Here is a 17,217-nt window from a genome sequence, read left to right as displayed (position 1 = left end):
AAATATTTTATACACAGTACTCTAAACATGAAGTGATTTATTTATATTGGGTTTGTCCAAAGAATCCTAATATTTGTCAAAGGAATCCTCTTGAGCAATTTGCAATGGACAGCTATGATGATATCATCAGCTGTGGACATACTGTGGTTTTCTGGAGGCAACTAAAATTTTCTAGAGCTGCTGTTGGTCCTGATACCACTACCAGAAGTAGTGGCAGTGATCTTTGGACTTTAAATAGTTTCCCCTCCTGTTCCATGGCTTCCAAAGATGGCTCCAGGACAAGGGCTCCCTGGGGATTCCTGAACCGGGAGGGAGGGGCTAGAGGTTTGTAACTGCCCCCCAAAAGTCATAGCATGACTACGGCTGATGAATTGAAGGTGTATGGCATAATTTGCATCAACAGGATTTGGGTAGAGTGGGCGGCATATAAATTAAATAAATAAATAATTGTTAGCATGTTATCTATAGATGGCAGATTCTTATTTCATTTTTAAATGCAAAGTAAACTCAACTTTGAGTTCACCTTAAGAATTCAAAGTGCTTACTTTGATGTATAAAAGCCCTAAACGGCTTAGGACCTGGTTCCCTAAAGGACCGCCTTCTTCCATACGAGCCTGCCTGTCCTCTAAGTTCAGGCCAGGAGGCCCTTCTGAAGGTGTCATCCCTGAAAGAGGCAAGGGGGATGACATGTTGAAATAGGGCCTTCTCGGCTGTTGCCCCCCAACTTTGGAACACCCTCCCTATAGAGATCCGCCTGGCTCCAACACTTTTGGCTTTTCAGCACCATGCAAAGACCTTTCTGTTTAGCCAGCATTTTAATTAAATTGTATTATTTAGCTGGCCATATGAGCAGCAGGATTTATTAATATTAATGTTTTAATGATTGTTTTTAATATAGGATATTTTTTAATGGTTTTAATGTTTTAATATTGTTGTACGCCACTCAGAGACCACTGGTAATGACGTGGCTAAAAAAATCTTGTAAATAAATAAATAATAGCTAAAGAAGTACACCTGGCAGATTTCTGCCATGACAATTTTTGGACATTCATTTATAACTTTTCTGCACTCTCCACAAGATATCGCTACATGCCTGAAGAAATTAATTTATTCATGAAAGCCCACGATGAATATTTGATTCTTAGTGATCTAAATAAAAGCATCATCTCCATTATATTTGTATCATGGCTCTCTCTGTTGTTTTTGCAGATATTTAAATCACTAGCTTTTTTCCTATGTATTTCCAGTGTTTTACAAAAAGTAGGTTCATGTTATACATAATATAACTGAGTATTGTTTTGTCCACAGAGCAATCTTAGAAATCTGATTTAAAAATACAGTATACAGAATTGTATGTGTAGTACATTAGTAATCTGCCTAGTCAATCTGCATTGATAACAACGGTGTGCTGTCAAGTCAATCCTGACTTATGGTGAACCTTTTCAGGGTTTTCTAGCTAGAGAGTACTCAGAAGTGGTTTACCATTCCCTTCTCTTGAGGGCATCCGGGGGACTCTGCAGTTTAGCCAAGGCCACACAAGCTGGCTCTTCTAGGATGCACAGTGGAGAATCAAACTCCCAGCCCTCTGGCTCTGTAGCCTGATATCTAACTCGTGGAACTATTCAGCCTTACTATGCAAGCCTTACTATGGGTGCCATTTTAAACCGCAGTAAGGCTTGCACCATGTGTAATTTTGGGCTTAGGAAGCTGTGTATGTTTTGTGTGTGTTTAGTCGTTTAGTCGTGTCCGACTCTTCGTGACCCCATGGACCAGAGCACGCCAGGCCCTCCTGTCTTCTACTGCCTCCCGGAGTTGTGTCAGGTTCATGTTGGTTGCTTCGCAGACACTGTCCAGCCATCTCATCCTCGGTCGTCCCCTTCTCCTCTTGCCATCACACCTTCCTAGCATCAAGGTTTTTTCCAAGGACTCTTTTCTTCTCATGAGATGGCCAAAGTACTGGAGCCTCAGCTTCAGGATCTGTCCTTCCAGTGAGCATTCAGGGTTGATTTCCTTTAGAATTGATAGGTTTGTTCTCTTTGCAGTCCAGGGGATTCTCAAGAGCCTCCTCCAGCACCACAATTCAAAGGCATCAATTCTTCGGCGGTCTGCTTTCTTTATGGTCCAGCTCTCACTTCCATACATCACGACAGGAAAAACCATAGCTTTGACTATTTGGACTTTTGTTGGCAAGGTGATGTCTCTGCTTTTCAAGATGCTGTCAAGATTTGTCATCCCTTTCCTCCCAAGAAGAAGGCGTCTTTTAATTTCAGGGCTGCTGTCTCCATCTGCAGTGATCATGGAGCCCAGGAAGATAAAATTTGACACTGCCTCCATATCTTCCCCTTCTATTTGCCAGGAGGTGATGGGACCAGTGGCCATGATCTTAGTTTTTTTGATGTTGAGTTTCAGACCATTTTTTGCACTCTCCTCTTTCACTCTCATTACAAGGTTCTTTAATTCCTCCTCACTTTCTGCCATCAGAGTGGTATCATCTGCATATCGGAGGTTGTTGATATTTCTTCCGGCAATCTTAATTCCGGCTTGGGTTTCTTCCAGTCCAGCCTTCCGCGTGATGTATTCTGCATATAAGTTAAATAAGCTGGGGGACAATATACAGCCTTGCCGTACTCCTTTCCCAATTTTGAACCACTCAGTTGTTCCATGACCAGTTCTAACTGTTGCTTCCTGTCCCACATATAGGTTTCTCAGGAGACAGATAAAGTGGTCAGGCACTCCCATTTCTTTAAGAACTTGCCACAGTTTGTTGTGGTCCACACAGTCAAAGGCTTTCGCATAGTCAATGAAGCAGAAGTAGATATTTTTCTGGAACTCTCTGGCTTTCTCCATAATCCAGCGCAAGTTAGCAATTTGGTCTCGAGTTCCTCTGCCTCTTCGGAATCCAGCTTGTACTTCTGGGAGTTCTCGGTCCACATACTGCTGAAGCCTACCTTGGAGGATTTTGAGCATAACCTTGCTAGCATGTGAAATGAGTGCAATTGTACGGTAGTTGGAGCATTCTTTGGCACTGCCTTTCTTTGGGATTGGGATGTAGACTGATCTTTTCCAATCCTCTGGCCACTGTTGGGTTTTCCAAACTTGCTGGCATATTGAATGTAGCACCTTAACAGCATCATCTTTCAAGATTTTAAATAGTTCAACTGGGATGCCATCACCTCCACTGGCCTTGTTGTTAGCCAGGCTTTCTAAGGCCCACTTGACTTCACTCTCCAGGATGTCTGGCTCAAGGTCAGCAACTACATTGTCTGGGTTGTCCGGGATATCCAAATCTTTCTGATATAATTCCTCTGTGTATTCTTGCCACCTCTTCTTGACGTCTTCTGCTTCTGTTAGGTCCCTCCCATTTTTGTCTTTTATCATGTTCATCTTTGCGCAAAATGTTCCTCTAATATCTCCAATTTTCCTGAACAGCTCTCTGGTCTTTCCTTTTCTGTTATCTTCCTCTATTTCTTTGCATTGTTCATTTAAGAAGGCCCTCTTGTCTCTCCTTGCTATTCTTTGGAAGTCTGCATTCAATTTTCTGTAACTTTCCCTATCTCCCTTGCATTTTGTTTCCCTTCTCCTCTCTGCTATTTCTATTTCTATATAATCACAGGTTATGTTCTTCTAATTTTCATCAATTGTTCACACATTTTTTCAGTAGGGTGGTTCTGTAGTCTCTTCTAGCAGAGATCCATACAATCCCCCGTAAGATTGTATTTTAACGCCATTTTTCTTGTTCTTCTCACTCAACTTTCTCCAATCCTGTTAGCTCTTTTCAAGTCAAACTTGCATAAAATCCAGAAACTGAAGAAGCAAATTATATTGTGCAGACTAATCACAAGCGTTATCAGTGTAGTCAAATTATACAGTTTCATTGCTTATGTATCCCCATAAATAATCAATTCTGGTTTTTCTGTACTTACCTGGATCATAAGACTCCATAAACCCAAATGGGCCGTAATCTATAGTAATGGATAACAGGCTGAAATTATCTGTGTTACACACACCTAAAAGTAAACAACACTGCCATGAAAACAGTATAATGTTATATTCTACAAAATGAAATGTCATTATATATTTTTTCGAAACTCCTTCCCTCTGCATAATGTACATGTGTCTGTTTACAGGCTACACTTTATGTTTTGTTGCACTGCACACGAGCTGGAATTCTATCTGTGAGGTTTTGGGTTGAATCTCGAGTTCCCCCCCCTCCTCTTGTATTCCCACATCTCCAAACACAAGACACAGATCGAGGTTGCAACGGTTGAACATTTATTTTAGAACTATCAAATAAACAATTTACTTCCACTGGAGCATAGTCTTTCTCCTTTCCTTCCAACTGGGCCAGAAAGGGTTTCCATTGTTCTGAACAAAAGGGTTCCCAAAACTCGAATTCTAGGGGCCCAGTTGCTCAGCTGGTATCCAGTCCTTGATTGTCCCCCCACCCCGTCGATACAGGTAAGAGGGTCATGGATGCCTCTCCCAAAAATTCCTCTCACTTTGTCCTCTCCCTGGGTTTCATGATTTCTCAGATTCTCCCAGTCCCTGCCTCTTCCTCATCTCCCATGCTCGCCATTCGATCCGCTCTCGTCTTTCCTGTTCTACTTTCTTTCTTCTCTTAAACTCTTTCTCATGAAAATCTAGGATATATATATATTTTTTACTATATATTTATTTTAGGTGCATCATTCAGCGCCTTAGATAGCCCTTGTAAAGTTCAGACTGAATCTTGGGGCAAACATACGAAAATCATTTCAGACAGCTTTCACTGCCCCTGCCAAAATGTGTTTTAATAAAGAGGTGCTAGGCAGCAAGCCTTCCAGGAAAGAGATGACACTGTATTTGTAGATTAGATCACTTTTAACAAACTCCGAATATTTTATAACCTTAACCAAACAGGAACCCCCCAAAAATCAATAAACAAAATATAAATACATCTCACCATGAGCAAAGCCTACTGACATCCACAACGCAATCAAATTTGCGGTCTCAGACACTACTCTAGAGAAAAAGGCCTGAAATTAAAAAAAAATAGATTTTCTTCCCTTCATCTCTTTTTCACCAAAACTGACAAGAATGCTTATAGAAACACAAGTCTTCTTACTTACCAAGTATCTGTCTGAATCATTCAGGGTTATTGATGGGAAGTGCTCCTCTATGACAAGATCTAACAGCATTCTGAATCATGAAATAAAACGTTTCTTTCATTAAATATTATTTGAAACAACACTGAAGGGATTATTTATACTTATTTATGTCAACCTATCTAATACCTAAGCTTTCTCCCAATATAAGGACCCAACTGAGCTATGCATTTATAAGACTGTAACTGGAAGGATTCCCTTTTTGAATATATTTATCCCTTCTGAATAAAACGATGCTGGGCTCCAGGAACCATACACTCTTTGATCAACAAGTACTGTGCTCACTGCTAAATTATTGAGTGGTCAATATGACCAGATAGGCGGGGTATAAATGGAATAAATAAATGGAATGAATGAATGAATGAATGAATGAATGAATGAATGAATGAATGAATGAATGAATGAATAAATAAATAAATAAATAAATAAATAAAACCCTGCTAAGTCAATGCCATATAGGTTTAACTAAAGGTTCCCCAAGACATTTAGTCCAGTTGTGTCTGACTCTAGGACGCAGTGCTCATCCCAGTTTCCAGGCCATAGAGCCAGCGTTTGTCCGAAGACAGTTTCCGTGGTCACGTGGCCAGTGCGACTTAGACACGGAACGCTGCTCCCTTCCCACCGAGGTGGTACCTATTTATCTACTTGCATTTTTATATGCTTTTGAACTGATAGGTTGGCAGGAGCTGGGACAAGCAACGGGGGCTCACTCCGTTGCGTGGATTCAATCTTACGACTTGCAGCACAGAGGCTTCTGTGGTTTAACCCACAGCACCACCACGTCCCCTTCAATGCCATGTACGGCGTCTTTAATAATAACCTTTGAACTGCAGAGCTGGAAGGGACCCTGAGGATCATCAAGTCTAGCCCCTCTCAAGAAGGCACAGTGGGGAATTGCTCCCAACCTCCCAGAGCTAAGTCACATATCTGTTATTTGCATGGATTACTTCAGGGGCTTTGGACGCTCTGAATGATAAGACAGTGTCAACTCTTCTGCCATAGGCCGCACATAGCCCAAGCAGGAAGCATGTTTCTCTGCACATAGTGAGGGCCTCCCTGAGACCTGACCATCCCAACCTCTTTTCATTCATATAACTGCCTGCTATCTGAAAACTGCATCTTGGCACTTGGAAATGTAATATTTCACAGGATTCTACATTTGTACCCAGATAAATTTATACATAAAGCTACGGCACTTATTGTTGACCATAACCCGCAGAACTGTTCGCTCAGTCTACTTGGCCAAGTATTTTGTACCTGTGTGTTTCCAAAATGTTGCACATACGAAGGCTTTTGAAATGGAATTGAATTGCAAAAGCAGCCAGTGAGGGGACTTTGAATTTTGTGGTATTCCGATATACATACAACTTTTTTTAAAGCCAACTATCTCATGCTTTTTAATATCTCAAAAAAGCTAACAATAGACTTCAAAACCTGTATGACAGTGTCCAGCAGTCTCTTTCACTTAAAAAAACTTCAGGAAGGGCTTTATTTAAACTCCTTTCAAGAAGGGTAGCTTGTATTTATAACGTATATCTTCCAGTAACTTTATAATTCTATGTGCTCCCAATGGCAGGCTGCTATTCTTAATAATGCAATGGGTGTCCGGTAACATCCTAAGTCTGCAGGACTTCTTGCAAATACTTAGTTCAAATATGACTCATATCAAAGTATGACAAAGTAGAAGCATTAGCCTTTTTAAAAGGGAAAAAACTCACTGGCACACATATTACATTCAATAAATATGCACTGTTCTTTTTGTTATGAGAAAACAGGAAAGGCATTTCACTGCATTGCCACTCAATTACTGAAAAAGAAACTTTTAGTGACTCTCCAAATTATTACTTTGGAAAAATACTGTTCTATCAAATGGTTGCTTGCTCATATGCTTGACATTCTTTTATATGTGTATTGTGTTGAATCTGGGATGTGCTTTTCACCATTTATTTTGCTCAGGATCCGAAATGGCTTGAATGAGTATATAAAATGCTTTACATACATAAAGTGGGGTGGGTAGAGACATATACATGTCCATTAAAGAATGCCCTCTAAATCCAAATCAGCCTTCCCCAACATGGTGACCTCCAGATTTGTTGGACTACAATTCCCATTGCCCCCAGCCAGCACGGCCCATGATAGGATCTACAGAGCTACAGATCTGAAGGGTTTCCCTAGTCCCTTGATCTCCTCAGAGATTTTGAGGAGATGCAAGGATTTGTGATGTGCACTGGATATCTGATAAGTCCAGGAACATACAAAGCCCTCTGGACCCCAGCTATTATTTTATACAGTCCAGAGAATGAATGAGTGACAACTTTAATTCTAACCTTAACAAGTCCACCTCCCCGGAATGAGCAAGTATTTCTAATGATCCTATTCGAAACCATGATTTGGCCACACGTAGGACTACTGCACCTGAAATGCAAGTATACACTCAAGTTAGTAAATAAAAAACACATTTTTGAACACCGACCTAGTTTCAACTAAGTGAACAACAGAACTCCATCCCAGATATTGAATATCCATGAGCTTATTTTCATTCATGATATTTACATTATTAAAAAAGCAGAATATATGTGTGCAATTTAAGAAAAAGTAGCTGGATAGCCATACTGTTAAAAGGCAATGAACAGAAATACAGCAGTTACCTCTTTCTTGTTTAATATTCCCGTTGTAGAACCGATCCCTCCACACATCATCATCACTTACAACTAAACTGTGGAAAAAGAAGAATAAAATAAATGAAGCAGGTTAATTGTTTGAGGACTAAGTGCTAGAAAATGGATCCCTGTTATATTTTAAAAGCAGAGGAAATGTGTAAAACATGGACACTTTTGAACACAGATAAGCCCAATATTATGATACTGAATACTAGCAGACTTAGGGACAATTTACAAAATTAACATCCTAGTCATAACCTTTTTTTAATCACCTTGTTTAAATAAAACATAATGGTCATGTGAAATGGGCTTCTAGGTACTTTTTCTTGGGAAGAAGTAGCTCAGCCGACGGTGGGTCTTGGTGGGAAAGCATTACTTTGCCAGAAACCAAACCAGATAACTGTTATTCACAGAGATGCAAGACATTTGCAAAGAAAGATCTTCCTGAATTATGACAAGGCTCCCAATGACCTACATCATATCATACAGCCAACCACTTGGTAGTCTCACAAGGAGATTTAATATGTCTTCCAATCACTATACCACTCCAAAACTCTAGAAATCTTGAGGAAGGAAGGAGAAAACACCCTTCTGTTGAAAGCAAAATGTTAAGGGTGAAACCATACAAAAAACTATAGCCTCAAAGTAAGGAAATTAAATGTATTCGCGAAGGCTTTCATGGCCGAGATCTAATGGTGGTTGTGGGTTTTTCAGGCTCTTTGGCCATATTCTGAAGGTTGTTCTTCCTAATGTTTCGCCAGTCTCTGCGGCCGGCATCTTCAGAGGACAGCACTCTGTTCTCTGGTGCAGTTTGTTTGGGAGTTGCGTATTTATGGCTGTGAGATCAGCTTTTGTCCTTTTTAGGAGATGGGTGATTATGGTAGATCAGTGTGTTTTTGTTGTGGGTGTATTGTTGTGATAAGGATGAGAGATTTTTAAGGATCTGTAAAATCCTAAAATTTTAGAGATCTAAAATTAAGTCCAGAATAAGTCCAGGATATCTGGATATCTGATAAGTCCAGGAACATACACAGTTCCAACTTCACCCTGTTGAATTTAATAGAAATAATAAGCATAAAATCTAAGCACAGCTATTGTAAAAGAACAAATATGGAGAAAGTACCTAGCTGCTCGGCTTGTAGGAATGCCAAGATAATGCATGGCCTCGCTTCCCAAAAACTCTCGTACAGAAGAGTGAAGCACTGCTCTGCCATCCCCATTCCTGTAGCAAAGGAACATAAATGTTATCCCCTGTTTTCCAATACGAAAGACAAAATACTAAACGACTTCCTGAATCAACCAGGAATTTTAAGATAGGAATACCTGATGAATTTGATCTTAGTATAGTCCAATATGAAACGACTTGATTAACATATCTCAGGTTAGAGTTTAGACGCTGAAACATTAGTACTGGCCCAGTACTGTTAACTCTGACTGATGTTTTCTCTTCAGGTAGGATTCTTTCTTACCCCTACCTTGGAGTTCCGTGTAGTCTTCCATCTATATATTAACATCATGATCAGGTGTGTTTGGGGTGTCACTAGAGTCAGATCTACTGCCTGTTAATCTATATAGCTCTTTTTAAAAAGTGACTAACACAGAAAAATAAGGCAAAATTCTGCAGCTCCTTGTGACTCATGCAAATATGTGAAACTCATGATCCCAGAAAGAAAATTTATCTACATTCACAGAGCTTACATTGTGAATTCTGAATCAATTTCAGGATGGTCTTTAATGCTGAAATAAGTCTCTGGGACTTTAAATTTTGATCTGCAACAGAATTTAATTCAAATACCTCTGAAAACATGTGACAAACCTGGAATATGGGGTCCTTCCTGAACCTTTCAGCTGTAGTTCCCAAGTATCACCAAACCTGGCGGGGAGAGGGAAGGAATAAGTATTAGTGATGTTGAGATCTTGTGCAACACAGTACGAGTAGATAAAAGCAGAAGTCAAGACATCTCCAGTCTCAATCTTGATTCAGTGTAGCTAGCCTTAGGAAAACCACTCTCCATAGGCTCAGCCTTCAATCTGGTCTGCAATATGAGAAAAATACATACCAATAGACAGAATAATAATTATTATTACTGAATTTTAGCACATATCAGAATCAACAGTATATTACTTAGAAAATGACAATTTAAACAAAAGTATCCAGTACCTATTTGTATGAACACCAATCAAATGCGCCCTTCCATCACCCAGTTGGCCTGCCCAGCTACCAAACTAAACAAGGGAAGGAAAAATAAAAATGCAAAATAAGTACCCTTTATTGTTTAGAGCAAATTTAAATCTCAAACATCATTCATCACCTCTGTGAAGATCGGATTCAATGTGATCCTGTTATAAAACCAAATTCTGCTTTTTTATATACACACAGACAGCAGATGTAACTGCAGTTTGGGGAAATGATAGTCTTATAATATTTTACACTATTCTGGTAGTGAAATACGGTAACAACAGGGAACGAGAAATAGACCTTATGAAATACCTGCAGTCAATACTAGAGAAAGAAGAACAGAAGCTCCTGTCTGTGCAGCAGAGAGTGGTATTCTATAAAACATAAGTAAATTTCTGACCTTGACTAGCAAAAGTTACACTGAGTCTCAGACTCCTGTTAGCACTTTTCTCTAGAGACGTAACAAAGAGAAAATGTAGCTTTTTAATTAAATTACATTTTAAAAATTCACTGAGGCATGAGATCTAGTACTTAAAAACTAAATTTCGCTGGCAAACGGCCTTATCCCAAACCAATGATTTGTACTATATAAAGTTGAAATGGCCCTAGTACTTCCAGTACAAGCTGATTGAGTTGAAGCTGGGAGAAAATAACATTAAAAGGGAAAATTACAGTTCGATTCCCTTAAAACACTCACCTTTGGGTTAAACAAGACTTTTTTTTTTACAGAGGCATTCCTTTAGTGGTGATGGTCTTGTGTTTGTCAGGAGGTTCCTTGCCTATGTATCTTGTATTTAATGTGCTCTGATTGGTCAGCTGATGTAAACAGCCTTCATTTATCAGTAATCATTAATTTAATTTGTTTAATCTATCAGACCGATTGCTGAGACATGTATCTCTAAGGAAATTCAATCATGGGAGGGAAACAGGTAAACTATAGAGAATACAGTTTCCCTTTATAATGTTCAGTTTTCCCTCTAATTGACAGGATACATGGCTGAAACTGAGTAGTAATTTGCAACTAGAGTGTTTGAATCCCTAAAATGTTTTTAAGCATAACTCTGACTGGGATTAATGGAAAATGTTGAGAAAAATATCTGGAGAGCCAACAGATGATCATTCATGAAATAAAAGAGAGCAGTTTTGGAAAGGATAGAAAGAGATAAGTAACAGAAAAAGGCAAAGTGCACAATTTAAAAAAAAAGTCCATTAAGTATAAAAAATGTTACCCTGATGTGAGACAGCAAATATTATTACTGACCTGATGCCCACCATATCGGTGGGCCAAAGGAAGAGATCCTAATATTATTTTTGTACCACTAACAAACTGCAGAAAATCTTCTGTGGCTGAGACAGTTACATCTAAGTCCAAAATATCTTCCAAAACATCCTGAAGAGAAAATAACACCACAGAAATTACGAACTAATAGAACGAACAGGGAAGCAAATGGTACCCATACACACATCAAGCTGCATCGCACCCAAGGACAGTCACATTATTTTGGCACCAAAATCCTACAAGCACATCTCTTCATCCTTGACTGCAATAAGGCCAAATTAAACGACTACTGATTTTGCTGCCCTTTCATGGCAAACAAAAATGGTACTGGATTCTGCCCAATATGATCCCATTTTTCTCACTGAATATACCTGTATTAGATTAATTTTATGCTCCTCCTTTACCATACAGCATGAATACAACTTTCAGTAATACTACTCATCTAAATCTGCATCTTGTCTGAAAGGAATGCTGGCAGCTGTTTATTACTTTGTTTAGTCATTATTGGGGGGGGGGTGATTATTTGAGAAGATGAGGGTACCTCCAGTACAAACTTTTTTCTATCTATCTATTCATCCGTCCATCCATCCAATCTAAGTAGTGGCACAGCCACTACTCTGGGTGGCTAACAGCACGAAATGAAATGTAATTCAATAATAAATACAATTTGGGAATTATTTCGACTATAAGATTTTAAGATTTTTTTTTAAAAAAAGAAACTAGCACTAATTCACCAAAAGGAATTCGAAGATGAATGAAGAAGGTCCATATGCCTTTTGGAAACTTCAAAGGAATATGACATTACATGCTATAGAAGTTATATTTTGTGTGCCTGGAGAGTCTAATATTTTTCTTAAACACGCTCTTAAATAGTGAACCAACAACCAAGCTTGCATACTAAAAAATAAAGGAAGAAAATGAAGCCTAACCTTTGAAACAGCGACAAGCAGAACTCTGGATTTAAATGGTGTAGGGTACACAACAGAAAAAACCGAGCCACGCACTTCACGTATATATATTTCTTGGATGAAATCAATGGGAAGTGTAGCTAAAGACAAAAAGCAAAATCTCATCACGTAACATTACCAAGGACCAATCCTTAGTAACAAAACCAGCAAAGCGCTGAGAGTGAACTCTAACACCTTAAGAGTCAAAATAAGTTGCAAGATGGTGTGCACGTTTTTGAGCTCTCTAGAATTCTTCAAACCGGAGGAAAGGCAAAGGCCCAAAACATAAGCCAGAGGTTGTAGTCAGGACTAGACATGGGGACGAATATAAAAACGAATCAGGATATTTGTTAAATATCCCTCATTTGTCAGATATTCATTGCTTCGTATTCTTGGGGGCCAGAGACCCCAACGAATACGAAGCAACGAATATAAACCTTTTATATTTGTCCCTTCGTTCCCTGCTTTCCCTGCGGGGCATAGCAAGAGGAAGGGGAAAGGGATCAAAGCAATCCTGCAACCGCTCAGCTGAGATATTGCTTTTAATCCTGCTTTAACGGGCTATCTAAAAAAAAAAAGACCAGATGAACAATTAATTGATTAGTTGTTTGTGGGGTCACTGGGGGACAATTCGTGCTTTGTGGGTTGTCAAGTTTGGGGCTTCGTCCCCTCTCTAGTCAGGACATCTGCGTTTAGATCTAGTCTCAAGAAAGAAATTGTAGAGTGAATGAATTAGTGCCAGATACTGTAGGGTAGGGGTCCCCAACCACTGGTCCGCAGCCCAATGCCAGTACGGGCCATGACAGGAGCGGGCCGCAGAGACAGATCTCCCCCTCCCGCATGCACTCCCCCATGCACACATGGCCCACCCACCCTCCCGGGTGCCCTGCCCACCCATGAGCGCGCCCCTCCCTCCTTGCATGCGCGCAAGTGCCCCCGCCCCTCTGTGTATGCCTGCCCCTCCATCTGTGTATGTGCGCGAGCGTGCCCTCTCCACATGCGCACAAGCACGCTCAGACCTTCCACGAGCATGCCCCTCCCATCTGTGCATGCACATGAGTGCGCCCCTTCCCCCTGCAAGCGTGCCCTACCCATCCACGGGAGCATGCCTGTGCCCCTTTGCAAGAGCACCCCGCCCATCCATGCAAGCACGCCTGCCCATCTGCAAGCGCAGCCCCAACCCCCCAACCGGTCTGCAGTTCAGAAAAGGTTGGGGACCACTGCTGTAGGGAGTAACACACACATGTAATCCTGGGCTTACACCAAGCATTCTACAGCAAAGCAGCAAAGATTGAGCCTCATTTTCAAAAATATATAGGCTCTTAACCAAATCCTTCTTCTGCTCTTGAGCAAAACACAGTCGTTTCTGCATTAAGCAGAGAGAACAAAATTAAATAGAAGCACAACAATTTCTATATTACTGGTGCCATATACATATTTTCAGTGGTACACTAGAGGAAAAAAAGTTAATTAAAACTAATCTCTGTAATATTACCCAGTGCTTGGAGTAGAATGAGACTCTGAAAATTCAAAGACCCTGCATTGGAGCTTAATGAGAACTTGCGTCAAATAAATGTTCTAGTCTTTAAGATGATACATGTTGTTTGGTTTTTGTTTGTTTGTTCTTTGCAGTTTTCACAGAATACTGCATATTAATGAAATGTCTTATATTTTCACTGCAAGCCTGTTGGAGAAAGTGGGGTGCTGAAATGCGGATCAGCTGTTTGGCTGGGAAACAAACTGCACCAAACCGCCAAACCGGCTGTTTGTACCCATCTCTACTGAAGACCAACCCAGCAAGTTCTGGCTCCATCGTACCAGAGGTCCAGAGGCAGAAGGCTAGCTTAGAAGGCACACACCGCTATCCTGCAACAGAAGGATACGAGGACAGAGTGCTCTCACTCTGTCTGCTATGGCCCAGACCCCAGCATAGGGGCACTCAAAGAACTCCATGTCAACCTGTGACCTGTACAGAACAGACCAGTCCTATGCTTCCTATCAGTGGAGTTTTGAATAACAATGAAATGAATATACACAAATGTTCTCAACTCTAGGGAAAAGGGTGCCTCAAAACACTGAGACAACCTGTTGAAAAAGCTGTCAACTAGTATAGGTTTTCCATCCCTGAACAAGAACAAAAGGATCAGTACTTTTTCCATCAGTAGCAGCATTCATAAAACTGTTGTGTTTACACAGACTGTGTCACATTTTACATGAAATACAAAGAGCAAAATCCTACTGTGAAAAACCGCAAGAGTAAAAATCAATAACACAGCAGTTCTTCCACTGTTGCTTTCCACCCACTGCATGAACTGCTTCACCTGAGGAAGCAGATGCGTATGATGGCCCACTGCAATTACTTCCTTAAGCTGTCAGGGGTAAACATGATTCTAACCCATGTTTTTCTCTCAAATACACTTTTGTGCAAAACCACTTTTGTGATTTTTTTTCACCAAAAAGCCCCAGTCTGTGAATAAGGCACATGATCTCACCCACCAAGGAGAAAACTTTGGAAAATGTTTGTTCTCATTCATGACAAAAGGATAGGTGAAGATTTACATCCCACGGAGACCAAAAGTAAGAGTTTGCTGGGATTCAGTGCTTAAGTGTTCGTATTTACGTATCTGCTTCCCAGTACAGCAGAATAAGATGCCTCCTGGCAAGCCAGACATCTGGCACTACAAAGAACCCCTTCCTAAGGCTCCATTGGGACTCTTTGTTTGGAAAAGTCTTCAACTGTTTCTCATATTTTCTACACTGGCATTCTCTTCAGATAAAGAACATTTGGATAACTTTTGGCTGTTAGGTCAGAACAACATCTGCACAAGCAGTCACAAACTGAAAGACAAACCATGCTTAAATCCTAGTGAAATCAACTGGACACACAGCCAGTCCCATTAATAAGAATATCAGGCTATATGAATGGGATTAAGCATTGTTAACTTTCTGTGGACCTGAGCTAACAAATCATCAGGCATATTTCTTTCTGATTTTAATATATTCTAGATCTGTTTCAGATATTACATAATCTTAAACTACATAAAACAATTTCTAAAGTACCTGTGAATTTGTGTGTAGAAAGTCTCCATCCATTCAAAGTGGACAGTTTCTTTTTTCTTTCACAATAGTCTTGATCAAAGTTTGATGTATTAATGTAATTGTGCATATGGTTAAAATTGCTTGCAGCAATTATTGAGTCCAGGAGGTAGCATCCAGAATGACATACCAGTATTAACGATGTAAACAACCAAGGTGCTACACAATACCTTGACATAGTGAAGGCTTTTTAATGAAGGCTCTGTAAGGAACCAAAAGTAAAGAGATAGTTAAAATTACTGAGTTTTAACCTACAGGACCAGCCCTCTAATGTTAAGTTTTGCCTTCCTGTTATTGTTTAGTCGTTTAGTCGTGTCCGACTCTTTGTGACCCCATGGACCAGAGCATGCCAGGCCCTCCTGTCTTCCACTGCCTCCCGGAGTTGGGTCAAATTCATGTTGGTTGCTCCGATGACACTGTCCAACCATCTCATCCTCTGTCGTCCCCTTCTCCTCCTGCCTTCACACTTTCCCAACATCAGCGTCTTTTCCAGGGAGTCTTCCTGCCCTCTTAATAAGATGTGCATGTACATTTAATGCACTGATTGCAACATATCTATAAACTCTAGTCTGTAATTAAAAAATTAAACAGTGATTCAATTTCTTATCGCACATAGGCATCTTGTTTGTATAAATTATGCTGCGTAAAGCTGACAACATCAGCCAGGACCATTTCCCAGAAACTACACATTTAATGCTTCTGTTGCAAACGTCTCATGACTCCTGTATAATCTCTTTCATTGTCGAGAACCTATGGAGGCTGCAAGGGCACAAGAAGGAAGGATTCAGTTACCAAATATCACTGCCAACCCAGAAATAATCCTGAGAATTATTTAATCTTACTTGACAAAGAATTGTGAATTGTTTTGAAGACCCATCAATGGAAAAGATATAAATGACATTTCTTATTTCCTAAGCAGGCACTGACAAGCTGGTATCCTCCAGACGGCCAGGACTACAATTCCCACAGTCCCAGCTAACACAGTCAGTCTTAAAAGTGAAAGATACCTACCAGTTGCCCATCACTGTTTGAGAACAATCACCTAAATTCAATTGCTGGTCCCAAACAGAGTAGATCCAGTGAATCAATCATGTAAATTACATCAATTCATTAAGTCTACTATAGTTGGAACTATAGTAGGACAACGTAGTTCCTTACAGCAGTTCATGCACTGGTGACCTCCTGGTTAGACTACTGCAATGCACTTTACATTGGGCTGCCCTTGAAGGTGACATAGATGCTGTAGCAAATGCAATAAACAGCAGCTAGATGTCTAGCAGGAAGACCTTTCAACATATCTATGTTGAAAGGACTGAGACCATATGATTCCGGTTTTGAAAAAATTGCACTGACTGCCAATATACTTTCAGTCTGAGTTCAAGGTGTTGATGATAATCTATAGAGCCCTAAATGGCTTGGGACCTGGGTACTCAAGGGAGCGCCCTTCCCTATATACATCTGCCTAATCACAAAGATATGCTGATAAGGTCTCCATGTTCCACCATGGATCTGCTATGTGAAGACATAGGGGATGGCTTTCTTGGACAGAGCACTTCTGTTATGGAATGGTCTCCTCTTAGAGGCTTAACTGGCACCAACAGCAAAAGTTAAAATATAATCATTAAGGTCCTTGGGGGTTAAGGATCATCCCTTTAACAGGCTGTGGAAGCTTCTTTATTGTTGTTGATATAAGACTGTGAGGAGGGAAGCGAGGGAAAGAAGCCCCTCGTTGGAGTGCCGTCCCTTCCACCAACTACAGAAAGGGAGGTGCAGACCTCGCCCACTCCATCCCCTGTCAAGAAAGAACAGAGGGGTACCAATACCCGGGTTCTAGAAGTAAAAATCTGAGGGTTAATGGTAGCCGTTCAAATGGAGGACCATTTGGCGGGAACAGGTAGGAAAAAAAGGGTGG

The 17,217-nt window shown here is 40.4% G+C and overlaps 1 protein-coding gene across 8 annotated transcripts in view; it reads right to left on the bottom strand.

The window, feature by feature from the left end:
* Positions 1-17,217, bottom strand: part of LOC110083104 (protein nucleotidyltransferase YdiU) — a 36,730-nt gene that overhangs the window by 17,170 nt on the left and 2,343 nt on the right. For 4 of the 8 annotated variants that reach the window (XR_012088238.2, XR_012088239.2, XR_012088240.2 and 1 more), the window contains exons 2-12: positions 15,270-15,507; positions 12,192-12,310; positions 11,245-11,373; positions 9,966-10,030; positions 9,621-9,677; positions 8,928-9,026; positions 7,793-7,860; positions 7,472-7,559; positions 5,109-5,178; positions 4,943-5,015; positions 3,924-4,007 (exon numbers count right to left, since the gene is read on the bottom strand). Coding sequence is in view for 5 of the 8 variants with exons in the window: in XM_020801270.3 (XP_020656929.2) it covers positions 3,924-4,007; positions 4,943-5,015; positions 5,109-5,178; positions 7,472-7,559; positions 7,793-7,860; positions 8,928-9,026; positions 9,621-9,677; positions 9,966-10,030; positions 11,245-11,373; positions 12,192-12,310; positions 15,270-15,483 (1,066 nt within the window). In the remaining 3 variants the exon portion in view is untranslated. Of the gene's footprint in view, positions 1-3,923; positions 4,008-4,942; positions 5,016-5,108; positions 5,179-7,471; positions 7,560-7,792; positions 7,861-8,927; positions 9,027-9,620; positions 9,678-9,965; positions 10,031-11,244; positions 11,374-12,191; positions 12,311-15,269; positions 15,961-16,316; positions 16,880-17,217 lie in introns of those variants that run through there. The other 4 variants (XM_078378625.1, XM_020801296.3, XM_078378624.1 and 1 more) reach the window with 4 other exon arrangements.

This window comes from Pogona vitticeps, chromosome 6, assembly GCF_051106095.1.
Source record: "Pogona vitticeps strain Pit_001003342236 chromosome 6, PviZW2.1, whole genome shotgun sequence".
Classification (NCBI taxonomy): Eukaryota; Metazoa; Chordata; class Lepidosauria; order Squamata; family Agamidae; genus Pogona; species Pogona vitticeps.
The sequence above is the reverse complement of the archived record's forward strand: the minus strand, read 5'-3'. Positions and strand labels throughout refer to the sequence as shown.